This window comes from Vulpes vulpes, chromosome 9 (assembly GCF_048418805.1).
Source record: "Vulpes vulpes isolate BD-2025 chromosome 9, VulVul3, whole genome shotgun sequence".
Classification (NCBI taxonomy): Eukaryota; Metazoa; Chordata; class Mammalia; order Carnivora; family Canidae; genus Vulpes; species Vulpes vulpes.
Window position 1 is genome coordinate 60,736,642 of NC_132788.1, and position 23,140 is coordinate 60,759,781.

At 44.7% G+C, this 23,140-nt stretch overlaps 1 protein-coding gene across 1 annotated transcript in view; it reads right to left on the bottom strand.

Moving 5' to 3' along the window:
• Positions 1-22,921, bottom strand: part of SLC6A11 (solute carrier family 6 member 11) — a 127,993-nt gene extending 105,072 nt beyond the window's left edge. The window contains exons 1-4 of the mRNA XM_026016942.2: positions 22,622-22,921; positions 19,583-19,717; positions 19,326-19,466; positions 15,868-15,958 (exon numbers count right to left, since the gene is read on the bottom strand). Of these exons, the coding sequence (XP_025872727.2) occupies positions 15,868-15,958; positions 19,326-19,466; positions 19,583-19,717; positions 22,622-22,871 (617 nt within the window). The 5' untranslated portion in view covers positions 22,872-22,921. The remainder of the gene's footprint in view (positions 1-15,867; positions 15,959-19,325; positions 19,467-19,582; positions 19,718-22,621) is intronic.
• Between the last annotated feature and the right edge of the window lie 219 nt (positions 22,922-23,140).

Consider the following 23,140-nt stretch of genomic DNA (forward strand, 5'->3'; position numbering starts at 1 on the left):
TAAGGGAGGAGAGAAGAAAGAATCTGCAGGTGGAGATGTTGTCATTTTCTACAGGAACAGAGAGAAAGAGTTGGGGAAAATCAAGAGGCCAGTTTGAAAGTAACCATCCTTATTAAGAGACTGTCAGGAAAGAACTAGGTGGAGCTGACAACGGAGGGGACCATGGTAGGTGCCACTGACACCCCTACAGCTTGCTACATTCAGTCCTCATTGTGAGGGTATTATTAGACCCATTTTGTGGGCAGGGAAACTGAGGCCAAGTGAGGTAAAGCATCTTGCCCAGATTAGGACTTGAAATCAGGTTCTTCTGCTACCCACACCCCTCCCCCTACTGCTGCCTTGCCAGAAATTGACCCAGGCAGAGGATGCACCTCACTCAAGGCCCCTCCTCCATCCTTCACAGTCCTAGGGAAATGGCTGGAATCCCAAATCCAGTCCTCAGGCATCAGGCTCATTCCCCTCTCAGTGTCTCATACACAGAGAGGCTGAGTCCAGAGAGAAGGAAACAGCCTCACACCTGGGGCTTCCCTAGCTTCCAGAGCCAGGAGTGGTCCGAACCAGGAAAGCAAAGAGGGAGCAGACAGCCAGGCCCCTCTCCCCCACCCGCAGAGAGCCTGGGAGAGGCCCTGTGGGAACAGCTCCCAGAGTGGCTGGCCAGCCGGGAGGCCTCATCTTAATGTCCAGCACGGAGCCGGAGCGGGCAAACACATCACCTTTCTTTAACCTGCCACGGAGGAAGTGGTGCCAGGGACGCAGAGACCGCCCTAAAAACTGGCACTGAGGGGCCAGGCTATAAATAGCCTCGCTGGTCTTCCTTTCTGGTCTCCCCAAGCAACAAGCAAACAAAAAAGGGCCCATCACCAAAACAAATGTGCCTTCCCTGCCTGCCCCCTCCAGAATCCCTCTGCCTTCAGGGTTCCGCTGTCACTTCTCTGGGAAGGAAGAAGTGCAGGCCCCCAGCTCTCCCCACATATGGGGGCTTGCTCCTCTGGGCCCTTGGCAGAAGTCCCAAAACCCACTGGAGGCTCAGGGTGAGGAATCTCCTTGTCAAGAAATGGAGGTTTCTGCATCATTCAATCTCTCAGCAGGTTGTTATCAGGTGCTAACTCCTAAGGGCTAAAGCTACAAGAATGAGTAAAGCTTACCACCCAGGGATATAAAGATAATAATAACAAGGACCATTAAAAATAGCTTCGATTTCCTTCATGCTTATTCCCAAGGGGAATGCGACTGTTATTCCCATTTTACACATAGGAAAACTGTGGTTTAGGCAAATTAACATGCCCAGGGAGGTGGAGGCAGAACCTAAAGCGACAGATGTTCAACTCTAGAGCTTGGACTCACTGTCTGGTTGTGGAGAAGATGGGCCAGGACTGTGCCATTCAGGGAATACAACTAGGGATCCAGGTTGGCCTGAGACATCCCCTTAGGTCACACAGATGTCCCCACCAGCCCCCAAACACACTCTGACTTCACTAAAAGATTAATTCCTGTTGTTCCCTCTGCCAGGAATGTCTTTCTTAATTCTCCCAAGCTATAAAAACTCCACCTGTCCTTTAAAGCACCAGCTCAAATAAGACAAAGCCTCACAAAGTGTTTTCTCGGTCCTTAGAGTCAGTCCCTCCTTTTACCTAAAGGTTAAGTGAGCATCTAGTATGCACCAGGCAGTCCTACATCAGGGGTCAACAAACTTTTTCCGTAGAGGGCCAGAGAGTAAATATTGTAGGCTCTGCAAGCCCTATTGTTACTGTCCCAACTATGCAGCTCTGTCCTTGAAATGTGAAAGCAGCCATACACAATTTATAAATGAATGAGTGTGATTGTCTTCCAATAAAACTTTATTTGCAATAAAGTTGGATGGAGCAGTAGTCTCTAGACCCCTGTCCTGGGCTAATGCTTTCCAAAGAACACTAATCCCTCAAAACACTCAGAGTTCCCAGGTCATACCAGGCCCTCATTGGAGAAAATGATGTACACTGTAGCCCTCCTTTGAGAGTCTCAATAATCATGAGAATATTAAAGGCTCTGAGAAGTCCTGCAATAAAGATACCTTTATAGCTCTGATTAGCACAATGTTTCCCAAATTTATTCAGAAGTGTTTCCTATTAAAGTGCAAATTAGAACCACAATGAGATACTATTTCACATCTGCTAGGATGGCAATAATCAAAATAACACTAAGAAGTTTCCTCAAGCATGTGGAGAAATGGAACATCAACTATTTCTGGTACTAATGTAAAATGGCTTAGCCACATGGGAAAATGGTTTGGCAGTTTCTTAAAAAGCTAGACCTAGGGATCCCTGGGTGGCGCAGCGGTTTAGCACCTGCCTTTGGCCCAGGGCACGATCCTGGAGACCCGGGATCGAATCCCACGTCGGGCTCCCGGTGCATGGAGCCTGCTTCTCTCTCTGCTTGTGTCTCTGCCTCTCTCTCTCTCTCTGTGTGACTATCATAAATAAATAAAAATTAAAAAAACATTAAAAAAAAAAAGCTAGACCTAAAATTCAGAGATCCTACCCCTAGGTTATTCATAACAACCAAAAACTGAAAGCCACCCAAATATCCATCAACTGACAGACAAAATGTGGTGTATCCATGAAATGATTTAGCCACAAAGAGGGATGGAGTAGTGATACCTGTCATAACAGGGATGAACCTTGAAAACATTATGCTGAGTGAAGGAAGCCAGTGACAAAGGACCCACACTGAACGACTCCATTTATATGCAAAGTCCTAACTAGGCAAATCAAGAGGGCGGGATAGGGGAGGAGTGGTTGCCTGGAGGCGGGAAGGGAGATGAACTGTAAACGGGTACCAGAGCCCTGAAGAGGGTGATGGAAATGTCCTAAATCTGTATTGTGATGATCTCACAATCGGCAATTACTCAAAATCACTGACTTGTACACCAAAAGGAGAGCAGTCTATGGCATGTAAATGATAACTCAGTTATTAAGAAGTTAGGAAGGAAGTACCCCCTGCCACATTTCTGCCTTTCCAGAGCAATACTTCCTAGCATTATGTAGAACACACTGGAACAGCGCACTGGCACTCTTGTTTTATTCTCGCCGTCCTGAGGAAATGGAGGCTCCATGTAATTACTGTCCTTTCCTTGGATCACAGACTGATGAGTCGCAGAGCCTTGGACTTGCATCCCAGTCTCCTGTTCTGGTCCCCCTGGCAAGAGGGTGAGATCTAGGGATGTAGAAGGCAGTGAAAAGAGGAGTGTGTGTCTAGAAGAAGGGACTATTAGAGCATCAAAACTCAGGGAAGGGCCCCAAAACTTTGTGCCTCATGGAGGGATGTGAACAGAGGTACTGCAGGTCAGGAGGCAAAGTGCAGAAAGGGCAGGCTGAGCAACAGAGAGGCTACCACAGCTTTTGGGAACCCACTGGTTCTTAACATAGCCCATCCTCACCTGGGTTACACGGATCCCACGTAGTGGAGAGGATCCTGCCACCCAAGGCTGGAGTCCCAGGACCCTCCAATTCCGGAACCTTTCTCCTCTTCACCAGGATTCAGCATGGTCTTATAGTGCTGCCCAAACCTTTCCAGCCCTGCCCCTAGGGCTCCCACAGTACTACACCTCTGCATCACCAGCCACCAAAAGCTCTGATGAAGTCTGACCATCTTTGCCACCCCTGGCCCCTCTGGAATGTTCTGTGTCAAGGTTGGCAAAGAGCCACTGTCTGCCATGGAGGGACAGCAAGCAGGAAAGGCACACCTGCCATCAGGAAAAGCCCTGGATGAAGGAAGAGATCCAGGGCAGAGAGTGGGGATCTGTTCCCAGCTCCAGTGTATCCCACCAGGAGATCTCTATCCTTTGAATGTCATCTTATTGGGGAGGAGGGTGGTGGGACAGCAGGCTGGATGCAGGAGGGAGAGGCACTACCACCGGCCAGTTACTTACCACCCACCATCATCACTTTACACCTTGAGGGGTTGGGGTATACTCATTTCACCAATGAGGGAACAGAGGTTCCAAATCACATGCCCAGTGGAAGAGTCCGATCCCCCAGTTCTGGTGCTTTGTTCCACATCCTGGATGCCTTCCAGGAGCAGTGTAGGGCAGGCAGTGTGTGTGTGTGTGTGTGTGTGTGTGTGTGTGTGTAAATCTGGGGACTTTCAAATATTTTCTTGTAATTTCTTTAAAAATCATCTAGAATAGAGGTGCCTGGGTGGCTTAGTTGGTTAAACGTCTGCTCTTGGCTCAGGTCATGATCTCATGGTCCTGAGATCAAGCCCCACATTCGGCTCCCTGTTCTGTGAGAGATGAGTCTCCCCCTTTCCCTCTGCCTGCTGCTTCCCCTGCGTGTACACATTTTGTCTCTCTGTCTCTCTCTCTGTGTCAAATAAGCAAATAAAATCTTTTTTAAAGAATCATCTAGAATAGAGATAATGCACTAAAATTTGGTAACAGCCTCTTATGCATTATTTTGAGCCTGAGTCTTAATTAAAGTCATTCATTAAACGCCTATGCCACCAGCTACAAGGCCATGAGCTATACTCCAGGAGGTCAGCATCAATTTACATCTGTCATCACAGCAGATCAGAGTCTGCCAGTGTCACGTGCAATACCTGGCTCAGCTGGAAACCATACTATTCTTCTAAAACCAAGGTTCAAGCCTTTTCCTAGGGGAATCCCTTGAAATCCAGTAAAGATGTAACCCAAAAGGTGGTTCTATTTTGTTTTTGCTGGGTACCAGAGCTTTCTCTTCATTCCCCATTAGTTTCTCCCTCTCTTCATCAATTATATCTCCCCCTCTGATTAAAACAAAACAAAACAAAACTATTCTTTCAAGAGCATAGGTCCACCAGCCTGCAGAGAGAAAGGACATGCCAGTCACATTCTGTCACAGGATAAAACAGGCAGCTGCTGTCATATTAATGACACAGGCAGGAGAGACCTGGAGGGGCAAAGGGACGCAGGTGGAATTGGAGAGGTCTGCTCTCAGCCCAGGTTTGGCTCTGGCTTGCTGAGGGTCCATTTGGACAAGTCCCTTAACTTCTCTCTGCCTCAGAAACCCCTGTGTGGGATGAGGACCCCTAAGGGATTCTATATCATTTATCCCCCAGGTGGGTGGATTAAATTGAAATAGCACAGCTAGAGGGCATGTTCAGGGCCAGGGCACACAGGCAGTGCTTCCCTTCCCTTGCTCCACCCAACAAGACATAAAAGGAACCTCAGACAAAGCCCTTCTGGTTCAGTACACTGCTACATCCCATTATTTAGTGTAAGACATCCACGATTTTTGTGTTTGTGAAAACAAATACACTCGTGGCTGATTTTATATACAAATATCTTTACTCCACCAATCAACAAAAGATAATAGTAGTAGATCATAGCTCTTCAGCACTTACTAAGCCCAATTACTATCTCTTCCTCCCATTCTTCAGGCAAGGAAAGCTCATCGCAGAGACTTAAGTGATGAACACAAGGCTAATCCATGACAGCAACAGGATTCAAATTCTTGCTGTCTGGCCCCAAAGCCCAGGTCTCTGTGTCTCCATATCACATCACTGTTCTTTCAAAGAGCACTTCAGTAATTCTGTTTACAAGCAGTGCTTCTACCCTAAGCTCTGCTTTCAGAGTTGTGTTCAATCTGTATCATCAGCAGGACTCTGAGCTATGGTCCTTCTTGTGGCGAGGGCTCTATGCAAGCAGGTACCCCAGTGCTGACAACTGAGGGCAGAGAGCTCACAACAGGGGTGAGGGGGACCCTTTCCCCTTGGGCCTCCATCACTGGCAGTGGGGAGGTGCTGCATGCTGCTCCTTGAATGGGAGGCCTAGGTCCTACTTCAGGGGTGGTTACCAGGGCCTATCTGCTGGAAATAAGGGAGCCACAAGTAATCCCTCCCAGCCTAAGCAGTGTGGAAATTGAAATCCTCTCGTGTGTATTCTTTTTCCTTCTTTTACTTAAACATGCTTTCTACGTTTTCTGCAAAAAACAAAGAACTATTTTTACAAAAGGGAAATCTAAGTGTCCACTGGAGAACCCATTTCTGTAAAATGCAGTTGACCTTTAATAGAATTTAATTCCTGAAACTGGGAACTCATTTCCATCAATAGACAGGACAAAAAGAAAAGTTAAGAAGAATGATACTAAATGTATGGGAAAATACTGGGAGGAAGAGACTGAATTGTTAATAGTTTTTTTCTTAGGAGGTGGGTCCAGGAGGAACATGCTACAACAGACTCAAAGTTCATATATTAAATCCCAATCCCCAAGGTTATGGTATTAGGAGATGGGGCCATGGGAGGCGATTAGGTCATGAGGATAGAATCCTAATAAGGGACTAGTATCCTCATAAAAGGGATTCCAGGGAGTTCCCTGCCCCTTCCACTACATGAGGACACACAAGAAGACAGCCATCTATGACTAGGAAATAAGTTTTCATGACACAGCAAATCTGTCACCACCTAGATCCTGGACTTTCAGCCTCTGGGACTGTGAGAAATAAAATGTTTAAACCACCCAGCCCTGTGGTATTTTTGTTATAGCAGCCTGAACTGATGAAAACACATATTTAATATGTGATACACAAACATATCACATTTATGCAGCTGTTGTGTCTGAATCATGACATTCACTACTATTGCCATCAGTGAAATATTAAATAATTAGGATAAAGAGGACGCAAAATGCTGATCTGGATTTGCTTTGGTGCATCTCTTGAGAGCTGAGAAGGGCTTGCCCAAGCCTGCTCCTTTCCACTGAGGCTGGTATGGTAAAACCTTGTACATCTCAGCAGGACCCCTTTTCTCTTCTCCTTAACTCTGGGCCCCCAACACCTCTCTGGTGGTGAGGACTCAGCAGGAAGGAAGTGAATTCCTCAGTCCATGGGGAAGCACATGTAGGGGGAGGCAGCCTCCCGCCTCCCACACATACCCCAGAGCAGGGCCCTTTGGAGAAACCAGGGCTGCCTGGGGAGGGGAGGCAGCGGAAGCCAAGAGTTTTGAGTTTTGTTATATGAACTGGGCAAACCCTCAGCTTCTCCAAGATTATGTTTAATGGAAAAATGGAGATTTTTTTCTTTCTTCTGCCAATCTCAGTGGGCTGCTATAAAATTAAATCAGATAATGTTAACAAAAATGATTTGTAAGATTAATAAATAATGACTATTAAGGTAAAACCAGGGTTGTAATTGGGATTTGTCACTCAGGAGGGAATCATTATAATAAATGACAGTATATTCAGTAACTCCTCAAGCCCCTATTTAAAAAAAAATATGAAATCATCATTTTCCTGGTTTTAATTTTTTTAAATTCAAATAGTACAAAAAAATATAAAACAAAAAATAAAATTCTTTCTACACCCTTGCTTGCCCCCATCCCACTCTTGAGTGATCACCACAGTCAATAGCTTCCTATGTACCCTTCCAGAAACATTCTATGGGAATATGGCATATATATATATATATACACACACACACACACACATATATATATATATATACATACACATACACTTAAATATATATATATTTAAAGATTTTATTTATTTGTTCATGAGAGACACAGAGAGAAAGAGAGGCAGAGACACAGGCAGAGGGAGAAGCAGGCTCCATGCAGGGAGCCCAGTGTGGGACTTGATCCTGGGTCTACAGGATCATATCCGGGGCTGAAGGCAGCACTAAAATGCTGAGCCACCCGGGTTGCCCTATATATTTTTTTAATTATAGTATTATATATAACATTCTACACTGTGCTTTTTCCACTTCATTTTACCTTAGAGATCTTTTTCCACATCAACACATTTTCTGCTCATTCCTTTTTAGCAGTTCTTGCACATATACCATAATTTATCTAATCAGTATCATATTTTAGAACATTTTACATGTGTCCTTTTTTTTTAAAAAAAAATTAACACAGTGTTGCTGTTGGCATGCTGTTTCTAACTAGTGTGGTCATACCAGTGGAATAAAGTTCCAGAAGTAGGATTATGGGGACAAAGCAAATGTGCTGGCCAAGCACTCAGGGTTATTGCTAACTTGGCTTCCACTGCTGTGTAAAAGCCGAGAGAGTCCAGGCAAATTTAGAGCCTCCCATCTGCCCCCATTAGGAAAAGCCCACCAAGGATGTGTGTGGGTAGTAAGTATCTTAGTGCCAGTGGGTAGGTGGGAGGCATTAATGGATCAGAAGGGCAAGCTCTCTTACTCTCTTGGGGCGTGGCATGGCCAAGCAGAATTACCATCATCCCCACAAGACTGTTTCTACCTATCTTCCCTGACAGGTCAGGACACTACTTCCCAACCCCACCTGCCTTCTCTCCAGGCAGAAACCTCAATTTCATGCACCTGGACCAAGAAAGCGCCCCCATGGCCCCTGCCTCCTGCGTCCACCTGGCAGCGTGGGTGATTGGTCTTAATCCCAGATCTGATCCTATTATTCCATGGGTACAGCCCTCGGAAAGGCACCGAAGTCCTTTGCACTTGGTTCCAGCCTCACTGGCTGCCTGCTCTTCCCCAAACACCTCAAACATTCTCCCACTGCAGGGTCACGGCTCCTGCTACTCCTTTGGCCCAAGGGCTCATCCCCAATATCCACAAGGCTGCCTCCCTCACTCCTCTCAGGTCCAGCTCAAATGCCACTTCCTTAAAGAGGCCTTCCCTGATCCTGTGACACTTTTGCTCCCTGCTTGCTGTTTCTTCAGCAGACCAATCCTGACTTAACCTAATACTTTCTGCTTATTTGGCTATCTATGATGTCAGCTCCACCAGGCAAGTCTTTTGTTTTGTTCATGCTGTATCCCAGAACCTACGATGATACCTGACATAGGATAGGTACTTTATAGAGACTTGTGACTGACCAGATGTTCTGGTCCTGTCTACTTCCTCAGCAAAGTCCTCCACCCTTCCCCAGGCTCCACAGGTAGTAGCACTTCAGGTAAAGTCTACAAACCTCAACATATAGCTTCAGGTGTCTGGGTTCTTATCTGTGCTATTTCCTCCACCCGGCATGCTCTACACTCACTACACTGGCAAACACATAAACTTCTATTCACCCTGCAAAACCCAGCTAAGCCTCAGCAACTCCACGAAGCCTTCCCCAAAGCCCAGGCATCCAGGCCCTCCTCATCTAAGCTCAAGGCAGCTATCCTACAAATATGTTGCTTTATATTTCAAAAAAATATTTTTATTTTATTATTATATTTTTATTTTCCAGCTTCCTCTTACTAAGCTATATGCTTCTTCAGGTACAGATAGAAGCCCCCTGATCTTTCTGGCTACTGACAAGGTGCCCAGCACCTTGGAGGTTCTCAGAAAATGTCAAAACAACAATCAAGTGAAGAAAATGCACTGAGAGTTCTTCAGATCCACTCTAAGGGGCAAACAGAACTAGCTAATGAGCCTTCTCTAAGAATGCTGAAAAGAATCCAGGTAGGCTTTCAAAGAGCTGAATGACAGCTTCCTTTTAAAAATTAGCTACTACATATTGAGTACTCACCACGAGGGAAGCACATAGGCCTCATCTCATCCAATGCTCTGACCCCCCTGAGAGTTAGGTACTATTACCATCCCATTTTCAGAGAAGCAGATGGAGGCTCAGGGAGGTAAGCTACCCTGGGTAGTGTGCTGGGCTGGTGGAGGAAGAGAGGACTTAAACTGGGTTCTAGAACTTGCTGGCTGAAGTCTACACTATGTACATGAAGGAGGTAATATATTGGGAGTAAGGTACTCCAAACTAGCAGAAGTAGATGGTGCCACCCAGTGTTGGATTCTGACTTAGGGAAAGGGTCTGGGGCAGGGGGGGTGGAGGGGCACTTCTGACCCTCCAGTAGGAGGCTCAAAGATTGCTCCAGACACAGAAGCCAATTTTGCATGAGGACCAGCCATGAATCTGCATGTGCAGAGGTGGGTTGAAGAGAGGCACTGAGCCTCAGTGTCAGGAGCTAAGGTGGGCACCTGACTTACAACCCATCCAAGGTCTTAGTGTATGTTCTTTCCTTTAATCCTCACAGCAATCCAGAGAAGGTGGCAGGGTGGGGAACCGGGCTAATCCCCATCTCACAAACAGGAAAGTCAATAAAGTCAATAATGAACATTCTTTCTGCAATCAATCCTTTCCAAAGGGTCTAAGCCATACTGGGCTCAATACAGGCGAGGACTTATCCAATCCTCATCTCAGCATTGTAGGTGGGTGTTATCATTATCACTCCCAACTTACAAATAAGGACAACAAACTCTAAGGGGTTAAAAAACATCCATCCATTCATTCATTCATTCATTCATTCATTCACTCATCCATCTCTACTAATATTTATTAAGTACCTAGAATGTGTTGTCAAAACAACAGGAAACAAAGACAGTCCTTGCTGGCATGGGGCTTATATTCAAAGGAGGGAGGGAGAAAATATGGAAGTAAACAAAGACATGAGGATTACAGGAAGTGCTTTGTAGACAACAAAACAGAGCGATGGAGTTGAGAGAAGCTGAGTGCTGATGTAGCTGGGATGGTCAGAGAGGGCGGCCCATCTGCAGTAAGAAGTAAGGGGCACCTGAGTGGCTCAGTGGTTGATCATCTGCCTTTGGTCATGATCCTGGGGTCATGGGATGGAGTCCTGCATCAGGGTCCCTGTGGGGAGCCTGCTTCTCCCTCTCCCTACGTCTCTGCCTCTCTCTCAGTGTCTCTTATGAATAAATAAATAAAATCTTAGAAAAAAAAAGATGCAATGATAAGAAGGAGCCAGATACATAAGGATCTGGTGAGGAGTCTGCTAAACAAAGGGAATAACAAATGCCTGTGACTGAGCATGGGACAAGTATATACAAAGGACGGAAAGAAGGCCTGTGTAGATGAGGGCAATGGTAGAGGGGAAGGAGTCTGAGAGGGAAGCAGTGCTGGGCCCTGGGTCCACAGAAAGAATCAGGGTTTCACTCCAGTTCCTCTGCCTCCCAAAATTTGTGTCCAAAGAAAATCAAGTGGCACATGATTTAGAAATAATTAAATTTTAAAAACTCATCCAGTGAAGATAAACCAGAAAGATAGGACCTCATCCTTCTGAATAAAGATATAGAACTGAAAACCCTTAGAGCTTAATTCAGGCCCAGCACACAGTATGTGTTCAACAAATGCTGGTTAAATGGACACCATGCAAAAGTGATTTCAATTGTATACACAGCAATACATGGTTTTGCTGAAGACCTGTGGACCAATGGGATTCACAGTCTTAAGTGAAGAAAGAGCAAATCCCACCTGATGCCATGAGGCTGGTTACATATTTGACAGTACTCAATCCCAACAGAGGGCTTAAAATTTAGAACTGCAAACATATTTAGAAAAATGCTCAGATGCTAGATGCATAATGAGTTTCTAAGAAAACCAGGATGGCCTAATTTTGAAATCTGACATCAGAAAGACAAACGGCCCTTCCCCATAGGCCACCTGCCTGAGCCAGAATCTAAGACTTTCCAGTCTTGGTTCTCACTGGCTAAGCCAACAACTTATACCCTGAAAAGGGAAATGAACCCTTAAGATGGTAGGAGAGGGGATATTTGGGCCAGGTGCCCAAGGTCAATGTGAAGCCATGACTGGTCATGGCAGGGAAGTAGCACCTTGTAACAGATTTTATGGTAGTTTAGGAGCTTGTCTCACCTCTGCTTCTAGAGGGCAAGAACTGCATCCCAGATTATTGCCGCCTCCAAATGTGCAGTAGTCCTTCCTAAGTGCATGCACCAGGAGCTCAGACATTTGTGAAATGAGAGAATGAGCAGGCGGCCGAGGAATTCTATTCTGATCAAGCAGTGCATCCCTAAATGAGGTCCCTGGAGTCAGAGGCAGTGAGGAAAGATAACAGGAGCATACCTGGGACCTGAACCAAGATGAGGCATCTGTGAGCCAGCCACACAAGGAAGCAGTGAAAAGAACCAAAGAAGAAATGCTTCTGAGGAAACTTGATCCAATACTTGAAGGGCTGTCACACTGGTGAAGAATTAGGCATGCTTTATACAAAGCCCCAGAAGTCAACTCTTGGCTAAATTTAAGGAAAAACTCCCTCCTAACATAGTATGTGTCAAACTGTGTTTTGTGGACTGCTAGCATTCAGGGAGGTGGAAGTGTCAGAAGGGGAGGAAGGGAAAGGTTCCAAATGTTTCCACAGGAAAAGATGTTGAGGAATCTGAGTTAATCAAAGAAATGGATGTTCTTGCTGAAGAGTACAGCCTTCAGCCCTTCTCAAATTTATGTGGCCCCCAGCAGATTTTTGTAGGATATTATGAACATCTCACAGAGTCTCTGTTCCAAGCTCAACTCTGTGAAAAGATGACCTATAGCTGTCTGATAAAAGCATTTTATAAAAGGTGTCACACCAGTATTCGAGAGCTTTAAGGATGTAGCATTCAAAACAGCACAGATAATAAAGATGCAGTCTAATAGAAAACTAGAATCACTGGTTCATTCTCCCATGGACTTTCATCTGGAATGGTCAAGTGGTAGGCCAAAAGGTCCACTTACACATAAAGATGCGGGTTAGCTGTCTTCTCCCACCACTTAGTGTCCAAATAAGTTGATAATACGTATATCACAAAGGGATCCTGGAAGCAATCAATGATATTGGCTGGGCGGATTAGTGACAGGAAGAGTTCTTGTCAGAGAATGTTGACTCTTCCTGTAATGTTTTCTAGAAAATATTGCCTGCCTGCCTTCCTCCCATGCATCTATCCATTCTGTAAATATTCACTGAGGGGTCTTCCAAGACCAGCAATAGTAAATAAAGCCAAACAAGGTGTTGTTGTAAGACTACCTTTTAGGGAATACAGACAATAAACAAACATGTTGCACAAAAAATGATTTAATTGAGGTTTTATACATGTGTGTGTATGTGTGTGTGTGGGTATGTGTGTGTGTGTGTGTATATATATATATATATATATATATATATATATATATATTACAAAGGAAATAGATGGTGCAAAACAACGGTAAGTTACTATGAGATCTTGTCCAGTGTGGAGTTTCAGGATAGGTTCCCTAAGGAAGCACAGAGATCCTGTCTTATAGACCCTTAAATGTGCAGCTTGAAATAAGTCTCTGTGACATTCCTCTGGGAAATCATAGCCCAGTGCAGCTGGGAAAGGCCACACTGGCCCACCCACCATAGCAGCCTCCTCTCTAGCCCACATCGTATGTATGTTGTATTTGGGACTATGACTCAGTAGGTCTGGGAAGGGCTGAAGAATCTGTATTTCTAACCAGGTGATATTCTAATGCTGCTACTCTACAGACATTTAAGTAATACTAATGTATTGGGCATTTAAAAAAACCCAAATAAAAGGAGAGCTATACCATGTTCATTGACAGAGACGCTCAATCATAAAGATGTCCATTTTCTTCAAATTAACCTATATATTCAATATACTGCCAACCATAATCCCCATAGAGTTATTTTTTCTTTACTGTGATTTAACCTGAAAGCTGAATCTAAAATAATTTTGGAAAATAATAAAGTGAGAGACTTGTCTTACCACCTCTAGGTTTACAATAAAAGTATAGGTGTGGTATTAACACACAATTAGCCAAAGAGACCAGTGGAATGGAACACAGAGCCCCAAAACAGACCTGTACTTTCAGGAAAATTATATATGAAAGAGCATTACAAACCAGTAGGAAAATGTGAATTATTCAGCAAATACTGCTGAAAAAATTGGTAATTTATATTAAAAAAACAAAAACAAAACAAATCCTGAACTCCTACATCATATCATATGCAAAAATAAAATTCCCAAATATGAAAATAGAAACTTTTAAAACTCTTAGAAGAAAATACAGAAGATGTTTACAACTCTGGGGTAGGGTAATACATCTTAAATAAGGTACCAACTATGTAAACCAAAAAGAATATACTGGCAAATCTGATTTCAATAAAGTTGAAACTCCTATATGCCATAAATAAATAAGAAAAGCCACACAGTAGGAAAAGCTATTTGCAGCATACTTACATCTAGAAAGTATCAATATACTATTATCTAGAATGTATCAAAATTCCTACCCATTAGAAAAGACATCCAAAAAGAAAAGGATATGAACAGGAAGTCCACAGATGAGGAACCCAAATAGAGGAAAAAACATGAAATGGTGATCAACCTCGCAAGTAATTAGAGGAATGCCAACTTGAAATAGCAAGATTCAAAACTTAAAAATCAACCAGACCAAGTACTGTCTAGAATATAGAACAGTAAAATTCACATACACTAGTGTTGAGAAAGTAAATTTGAACAATCTTTTCAGAAAGCAATTTGACATTATCTGATAAAACCCATAATGCTTGCACCATACTACGAGTAATTCTACTCTGTATGGCCTAGAACCCTTCATTCAGACACACAGGGAAGCATGGACAAGATATTTATTCAGTGTGCTTATAACAGTGGGAAACAGGAGAAAGTCTAAATTCCCATCAAGAGGAGCTGGCTAAACACAGTGTTGTCTTTTTATGTATTGAAATACTATACAGCAGGAAAAAATAAATGAACCAAAGCTACATGTATATCAACACGGGAACATCTGAAAACCAACGTGGAGCAAAGAAGCAAGGTTGTAAGAAAATGTAAGCAATGGATATCATCAATACGAAATTTTTAAGTATGGAAGAAAGGTCTAGGTACTATTCAGGAGATGAATATACAACACATGTACTATTAATATACAAATAGTTTATAGATATATATCTTAATGTAAAACTTATATAAAATTAAAATATAGAATTACATATTAATGTATAATGTATGTATATATGTGAGATAACACACACACACATTAAGTATAAACATGAGAATGTTAAGTTTAAATTCAGTATCATGACCTCTAAAGAGGGAAGGAGGTGAATGGAATCTGGGCAGATAATTAAATCACTCATAAAACCACTGCCCCTCTACGCTACTGATAATCAGCATTAGGAATTAGTGTAGGGGATGCTCTTGAATAAAGCCATACTTTTTTTTGGACTGAAAAGCCTCAGAAAGCATTTAGCCCAACCTCTGACTCACAGAAGAAACATCTCTTCAATACCTGGAATAAGGGATCCTCCTATCCCTACTCAGGAGATCCTGAGTCAGGGCCACTGTGTATTGTTATGCAAGTTGGGAATGCACAATTCTGGAACACATATTTCACAATATAAATGATGCCCCCTAGGGTTGTGCAGTGAATGACTTCTATAATCACACGTGGCAGCCCTGTAACTGCTAGGTCATAGACCCCTCTGGAATGATGACGGAAAAATGCCTACCTCTAGGAAAATGCCCATCCACATAGTTACAGCCTGTAATGTTGGATTCAGATACCTCCCCAACAAGTGACAGCCCTCAACCAGCTAAACACTTTCAGGGATGGGTGATCACAACCTTCGGAAGTACGTGCAGACCAGTGCTATGAAATTGAGCTCTTCCCTTAAACACATTTGATATCTTCCTCTTTATAACCTCTACCATTAAAGTTGATCTGCTTCCTTTGTGCATGACACTTCAGCTACCAAAAGAAAACAAACCTGTCCCCTCCCCCTGAAGACTTCTGCTTTCCAGGCTAAATATAGTTTTGACTTAGCTTATCACAAACACACTATGTCTCCTCTTTTGTTAAAAATGCCTTTTTTTTTTAACTATCATTTTACCACCACTTCTTACCCTAATAAGCAACCAGGCATGCTGACATGTCATCAAAGAACAAGAAAACATTTCTCTTAGCTGCTCCTTTGGGAAACCTCTAAAATCTTCACACTGGTTTCCAAAGCAGTCAAATGCCCACAGAAGCCAGGAAGTGTGAAGCCATAGAAAGAAGAGGTCAGGCTTTTCCCAGGGTGGGGCCAATGTTAACTGAACAGGACCAGGACAGAGGCCTCACAGGCCAAGGGACACAAGTCATTTTCCACTTACTCCCAAAACTCCATGACGGGAGAGGTGGCATTCTGCAGGGACACATGACTGTGGTTGCTCATGTTCAGTTTCTGGAACTCCACACAATTCTCTACAGTGAAAACAAGACAAGAAATATAAGATTAACCTCTGCAAGGGTTGGATCTTGGGAAACATTCAGAGATGATGATGCAACCAGGTGGTTTTACCCAGCCACTCCAAGCAAACATGCCTCAGAGAACATTGGGGACGGAAATCAATCAATAACTTACAGTTTAAGAGAGAGGTTTGGTCTGATCAGAACAGGAGGAAAAGTTTTGGGGGCAGGGCACCTTCTCTCATTTCCACTCCATATGCCCTATCAAACTCTTTCCCTGTGCCTTGCTCCCTAATTTCCTTTCCTTTTTTCTACTTCCCTACTGAAGACATGTCCATGGCATTTCTGCCCTGCCCAGTGGCCCCAGCAGGAATAAAGGAATGAAAGGAGTGGGTCAGTCATGGGGTCCCTATGACAGTAATACAGTTGAGACTCAGTTTTCCTTCGTGTAAAAAGATACTAACATTGCAGCTATCTCATAAAGATGTGATAACTGGATGAGATGTCACAAGCCTATATGTGTAAAGGATTTCTGCTTTCTTCACCATTCCCTCACTTGATCAGTCCAAGCAAGAAAGGACTTATCAAATGTCTCTTCATTTCATGAAACTTGGGGAATTTGAAACTATGGGGGAATTTGAATTTCAAGTAAAAACATCTAACTGTTTAACCTTAATGGTTCAGATCAACCCCCTCCGCCAGGAAGACATCCTCAATCTTCCTCCTCCTAAAGTCTAAGAAAATTAGGATTTAAAGGCCTTCCAAGAAACCACCTTCTCCAACTCCCTTTATTTTGAAGAAGAGAATCTAAGGTTCAGAAATATTCAGAGGACCCACATCCATACTCTCTCCCTCCTCTACAAAGTCACCAGCCATTTAGGGACATACCTGGGAGTAGACTCCAGTCAGTGCTCCATCTCTTTTGTTATGGTTATCACCCAGGTCTGTTCCCCACCATGGGACTTATACCTCTTTACAGCACCCCTGATTACAGAGGCACCTTGGCCACCATCAGACTGTGAACTCCCCAAGTGCAGCTGTACCATTCACTTTGGAGGTCCTGCACCCAGCACCGGGGTCAGCACAGACCCAGTGCTCCACCTCCCTCCAGCATTGCTCTCTCCTCACATGTGTGCAAACCCTCCAACTACATCTGTAAACTCTGGAGCAGAAGCACCTCCCACATATGATGCTTTACACATCACAAGTGTTTACACACTATTAAGAGAACGGTGGGCTGCAAGCCAGTAAAAGAAAGGTTTGCAGTCTGCTGGGGAAATGTCCTCTGATCATCCGCCTCCTTCCAGCTCCTCTTGACAAATACTAACCATATTCTGAAAGGAGTTGGGGGGGGGGGGTGGTCTGTGAGGTCCACAAAGTCCCTAATGGAATCTGAAAACCTGAGATTCTAGGTACCCTTGTGCCTTTTTCCAGAGAGAGGAGCCTTTAGTTTTGATCAGTCTCTAAAACAATGTTTCTCGTTTTTTTTTTCTAGAGTAAAAAAATTTCTCAGACATCCAATGTTGACAAGGTATTTTTATTAAGATGACATTTAATTATGTACAAATGAGTTATAAGTTATTTGTGGTTATAGTATTCATATAAAAAAGCCAGAATTAAATTATACATTAAATATCAACTACAGAACACAATTCAAATTGATAGCATAAAATGGATGTGTAGGATAATGCCATTTTGTGAAATTAAATGGATTTCCCAACAAAAAAAAGGAATCGACAGGGAGGAGGGAGGGTCTATTGAGTTCAGCTTGCCTATTCTTCCACTGGCTACATGAGATTCAATTCTACTACCCTTTTGATCTGGTCAGGCTTTCACAATATCTTTATTCTTACAGTTTGTTGCATTCTTAACTGGACTTCACTCAGTACCAAAGTATTATTTATAAATCTCTCCCCTCTTCTCCATTGGCCACCATCATCCTATTTATCAAGACTACATCTTAAGTTATAAACACGCACAAAATCAGGCACTGAAATCTCCTGACTGTCCTCAGTTATAAGGTGGTTGTGTAGAGAATCCAGAACATGTGCATATTTTTAGAGTGTCCTCAAAAGAAACAAACACAATTAAATTATCATGGAGGACTCACAGGTCTTTGAGAGTATATACTTGAATTTTAATTTGATAAACATCTCTATGAAGTCCCTGGCCAAAGAAAGGTTAAGAACCAGTGACCTAAAGAGAAACAGTGAGACCTCCAGGAAATGCAATGGGTGGGAGCAGGATAAAGTCATGCAGGACTAGAAACTACTTCATAGTATTTTCTAGGCCTAATTCCTATTGTTCCTTCTGTTGGTAACCAACACCTACCCAGTCTTACTTTCTCAGCCTTCAGGACGACAAGCCACTTCCAGGGACAACCTAACCACAGGTTATAACACAGGTGGTGAGCATGTGTGCTGATTCCAATCAAAAGGCAGTGGCTGCCTGGAACAATGCTGAGAAGGGTTCTGAAGCCAAGACTAAACTCAAAAGGAAAGAGTTCTATGATCTATTAGTGATGTCTGCTCTGAGCACGGCCATCACAGATAGGGATTAAACATGTTATTTGCCCTCCCTGGATTATAAAACAATCTTGATGGGATGGACAAATCAAAAAGCAAACAGCACATTAAAATCCAAAGTAACCTAAAAAGTTATTCATTCAAGGGAGTGGGAGAGTGGTAAATTCAAATATCTAACTGGGTTAGATAGGTAAAGTAAATAGGTAATGTGGGCTGGGTGGAGACTGTGGTCAATTTGAGGATAGAGGACTTATCTAAAGACAAGTGCTTATTAGCATTGCTGCCAAGCAAGTAGGTGGGAATGTGGATCTGCTGTTGCCAAATCTTTTAATTTTTCAAGAGAAGCTGGAAATCTGGATTTTCATGTGAGGTCTTCTGGGTTTTATATTTTGACAACCAAAAAAAAAAAAAAAATTGACAACCAAACACATTTTTGAAATTTGCTGATCACTGATCTAAAGCCTAATTGTCTGTAGGCCCCTGGTTTGCAATCCTTGATCTAGCCTAACCCCTTCATTTTGCAGAAGAAAATCTGATACCCCAAGAAGTAGGGTTGGAACTGGAGCCTGAACCCCTACTCTGTCTGCAAAGGGCTCAGTCTCTGTATTTGGCAAAGTGAGGAAAGGATATCACCACTCTTCTACCCGTGCCAATTCTGGGCCAGGGCTCAGCATAGGCTCAGGGCTGCAACCCACAGAATGCAACCAGACCTGGTACAGAACTGACCTCCAATTTCAGGGGAATCTGGCCCCATGTCAAGAGGACAAAGGCCAGGACTGATCTCCAGGATAAGGGCATACCCCCACTGCCAGGCCCTCCAGCAAGACCAGCAGAGAGACCCTCCCTGGGGGCCATACCTGTGTTCCACTCATGCCCACAGGTGGCCCAGGGGAGCTCAGTAGTGAAGCAGTTGCTTAGGTAGAAAATAGCCCATGCCAGGATGATGATGTAGTATACATTTAGATGGGCCTCGATCACTTGTGTTGCATAGCCGATGCCTGAAAGAACAAAGGGAGGTATTTGTGTCTCTCTCCACCTTGTTAAGATAGTCTCAGCTACTTTTCACAGCCTGACATCACTTAGGCACCATTTCATTTTCTATCTCAATGCTTACCTTCAAATAAAGGGCAAACTTTCCTCCAACACGTAATGCCACCCTCACTCGTGAATTGTCCCAGAGCTGTTTCCAAGAAAAAAACAGGAATTCCACAGCAAATAAAAAACACCACGTAGGGAATCAGGAACGCCCCTACAAGGATGCAAAGTAAGGGAATGAGGTTAAAATTGCCTCTACTACTTCAGGTTTGGCACAAGAAATCTTTAATAAGCACCTACTATGTGCAAGACATAATGTTCTCTGAGCTTGAGGTCAAGTCCACACCGTGAGGACCACAGGCAGAAAACATGGCCCTGGGTCTCTGCTGTCTCTACCTCACATCTCCCAGACTCAATCTCTTCATCTGTAAAATGGGGCTTTAATACTCAATATCTGTACCACTTATCTCATAGAAATGTGCATCTAAGATGATAATGTAAAAGTGTTTTCTTTGGTTGATTCTATAATTATATATTTCACCCTCCAGGCACAGCTTAAATCCACTCCCTCCCTGGACATTACATTCTTCTTTTCTATTCTAATATTCTAAAGTAACTTCAGTAGGCTAGGTGAAGGGCCGCCTTCTTATTTACTTGGAAGAGATCTGAAAAAAAAAAAATCTTTTTCATTAAGAAAAGCATTCTCCAGGAGATGTGCAATAAGCAGTATCAGGCCCCAGCACATGAGGGTCAGGTATGGAGCTGAATTATAAGGGGTTTGCAGCAAGAATCTATCTATTCAGAAAGGCTGACTTTGTATCAGTCTGGGAAAAGACCACCATAAGCTTTAGTCCTCCTATCTTGATACACAATACCCATTGCCTGGGTCTTTCTGTGAAACAAATTAAATAACTGAGGTGAATGAGCTATTATAACCAGAAAAGGATTTTTTCCAAATCCCTCATTCTCTCTCACCTATCTAGTAACAAAGCCTGAAAACACATGCAATTCCCCACCATCTGATCGCACAAATGAAGGCTTTAACTGAAATTGCTTTTTGCTAAATGAAGTCTCTTTAACCTTTGAATTAAATAACAACAATTTTGATCAATCCTGATAGTAGGACCACATCTATCAGATTTTGAAAGGGTCTTAGCTTTTTGGGGCAAGATGCTTCTTTAACGTTTCACATTGGGAAAGAAATATCTTAAAAACTATTGTTGGGATCTATGAATAGAATTGTGTAGGTATTTTTTTAAAGGGCAAGATACCTCAACTGTATCAGAAGGCAAAAAGTGTGTGAAAAGGAACAAGAGGGTCTGTTTGTTGAATATAAGTCTAAGTGATTAGAAAAAGCTGCAGTAGTTTCCCTAATATGTTAGCTTACCTGTGAACTCTCTAGAACCTAACAGATGGCACTTTCTGAAAAGCTTTTAGCCTATGTATTTATGAAGCTAGTAATCCTTAAGATAACTAGCTCAGTTAAATCAGGATATCTGCGTACCCAATGAAGACTTTTTGGCAAGTTTCAGAGGGGAAAAAAAAAAGGCTAATTTTTAAACTTTACTCCCTACAACTTTTTAAAAAATCTGTGCATAATTTGTAATTAACCCAACTTACTGTTTTCTCCTTTTAGGCATGCATTTTGTTTTGGCACAACCATTTCCTGTATTAAAAAAAGATGTTAAAACAATTTTTGCCCAAGATTACCCTAAAAGGTTTCCACAGTTTTCTAAGAAGACCCGGCAACTAATGATGGCTGAATCTGCAGAGAGGCAGAACTCACAGCTGAGGCCACAGAGCACGTTCCAGGTCTCCAAGTCCACTCCCTCTCTCCCTTATGCCAAGCCACCAACACCGGCGGCCACTTCATTACTAGTGCAGAGCAGGCTTGGAGCAGCCTGTGCTTTCAGGATGAATGTCTCCAAAGAAAGGGCCTGGGCCAAGCAGTACCCTTCTCGCTCTCCCTGCAACTGCTCGCACAGGAAGTCCTGCTCCATGCAGTCTAAGAGTGTGGTCCCTGCCAGCCAACTTTCCTGCCAGCCCACCTTCAATTGGGGTCTGGGGATCTGCTGGAGGGGCAGGGGCACAGCAAAGAAAGGGATACACAGACACAGGCTTTTCCTTGGAAAAACTGTGCCACCCAAGAAGGTTTCACAGGGTCCCTTCCCATGCACCTGCTATCTGTCCTGTTGATACCACAGGTAGAGGCTCCTAAACTCCTTGAGCTGAAAGATCTGAGGATTCACTGCAGCATCTCCACCAAACGGACTTGGGCATGTCACCAGGAACGACTCCTCTCCTTCCTTTCCCTGACCCCCACTTCACAATCTCTAAGCATCTCCTAAACATCACATCAGCGTTGTTGCTATTGGTTGTGGGGGATTCTGAGACCAGTGAAAGAAACTGCTTGGTGCCAATGTTTCCACCAGATAGGCCGGAAAGGGGACCTAGCGAACACCTTAAGGGCAAATGAAAGACCGGGCAGGAGATCAAACATCCATGACCCACCTGCACGTTTTTCCCTGTTGTCAGTCCAATCCCAGTTTAAAACCAGGCCTTGGTTGCAGAATCCCACCTTTATCTCTTATGGGGTCATTTCCTTGACCCTTTGCATTCTCATCTGCAAAATGGGTATACCAAAGCCCGCAAAGGTGACGTTAAGGATGAAATGAGATGACGCAGGTAAAGCTTGTTATGGAGTCTGGCATTTTTTCACTAAGCGCTCAAAACCCGAACCCTCTCAGATAATGATCAGGGTCCCCTTCCTGGGTGCCGGCTTCCGGGAGGCTGAGGCTCCCGCCCCAAGCAGTAATGCAAGTCCCAGAAGCAAAGGCTCCTCGCCTAGGCCTCCAGCTCACGCCGCCACGGAAGGCACCTGGCTGCCAAGTCCCCGCGTGCCAGCAGGCGGCACATTCAGGTGCGAGGCGGCACGTGCACGGGCCCTGGGCTAGGAGAGCCGGGCGGGCGGCTCCCGCGCCGCGGGCCGAGGCGGGCACTGCCCCAGGGTCCCGCTCCACGCAGGCGCGGGAGGGGTCGCGCGCGCACCCCCGCTCCCCGCCCCCACCGGGCGGCTCTCCCCTCCTCGTCCTCCTTGGCGCTGCCAGTGCCGCCTCACCTCCTCCGTTCTTGTAGCACAGGTAAGGGAAGCGCCACACGTTGCCCAGCCCGATGATCTCCCCAGCCACGCTCAGCACGAACTCCACCTTGTTGTTCCACTGGCCCCGCTCGTGGACCGCCTTGTCGCGCTTGTCGCGCGGGTCGCGCGCCCCCGCCGCGCCCCCGCCGCCGCCTCCCAGCGCCTCCGACTCCCGCGCCTCCTCGGCAGCCTTCCCGTTGCCCAGAGGCAGCGCCTTCTCCGCCGTCATGGCCGCGCTGGCTGCCGCGTGCGCCGGGCCCGACTCTGCGCCGCCGCCCCGGGCGGGCTGGCTTTTCAGGAGGCGAGAGCGGGCGGGAGGGGGAGGCAGGGGGTGGAGCTGAGGGGCCGGGCCGGGCCGGGCCGGGCCCGCGCGGGGACGGGGACGGGGACGGGGACGGGGACGGGGACGGGGACGGGGACGGGGACGCCGCGCCTCGGCCCCGCGGGGCCCGGGAGCCCGCGAGCACCTTGCGCGCGCCGAGCACCTTGCGCGCGCCG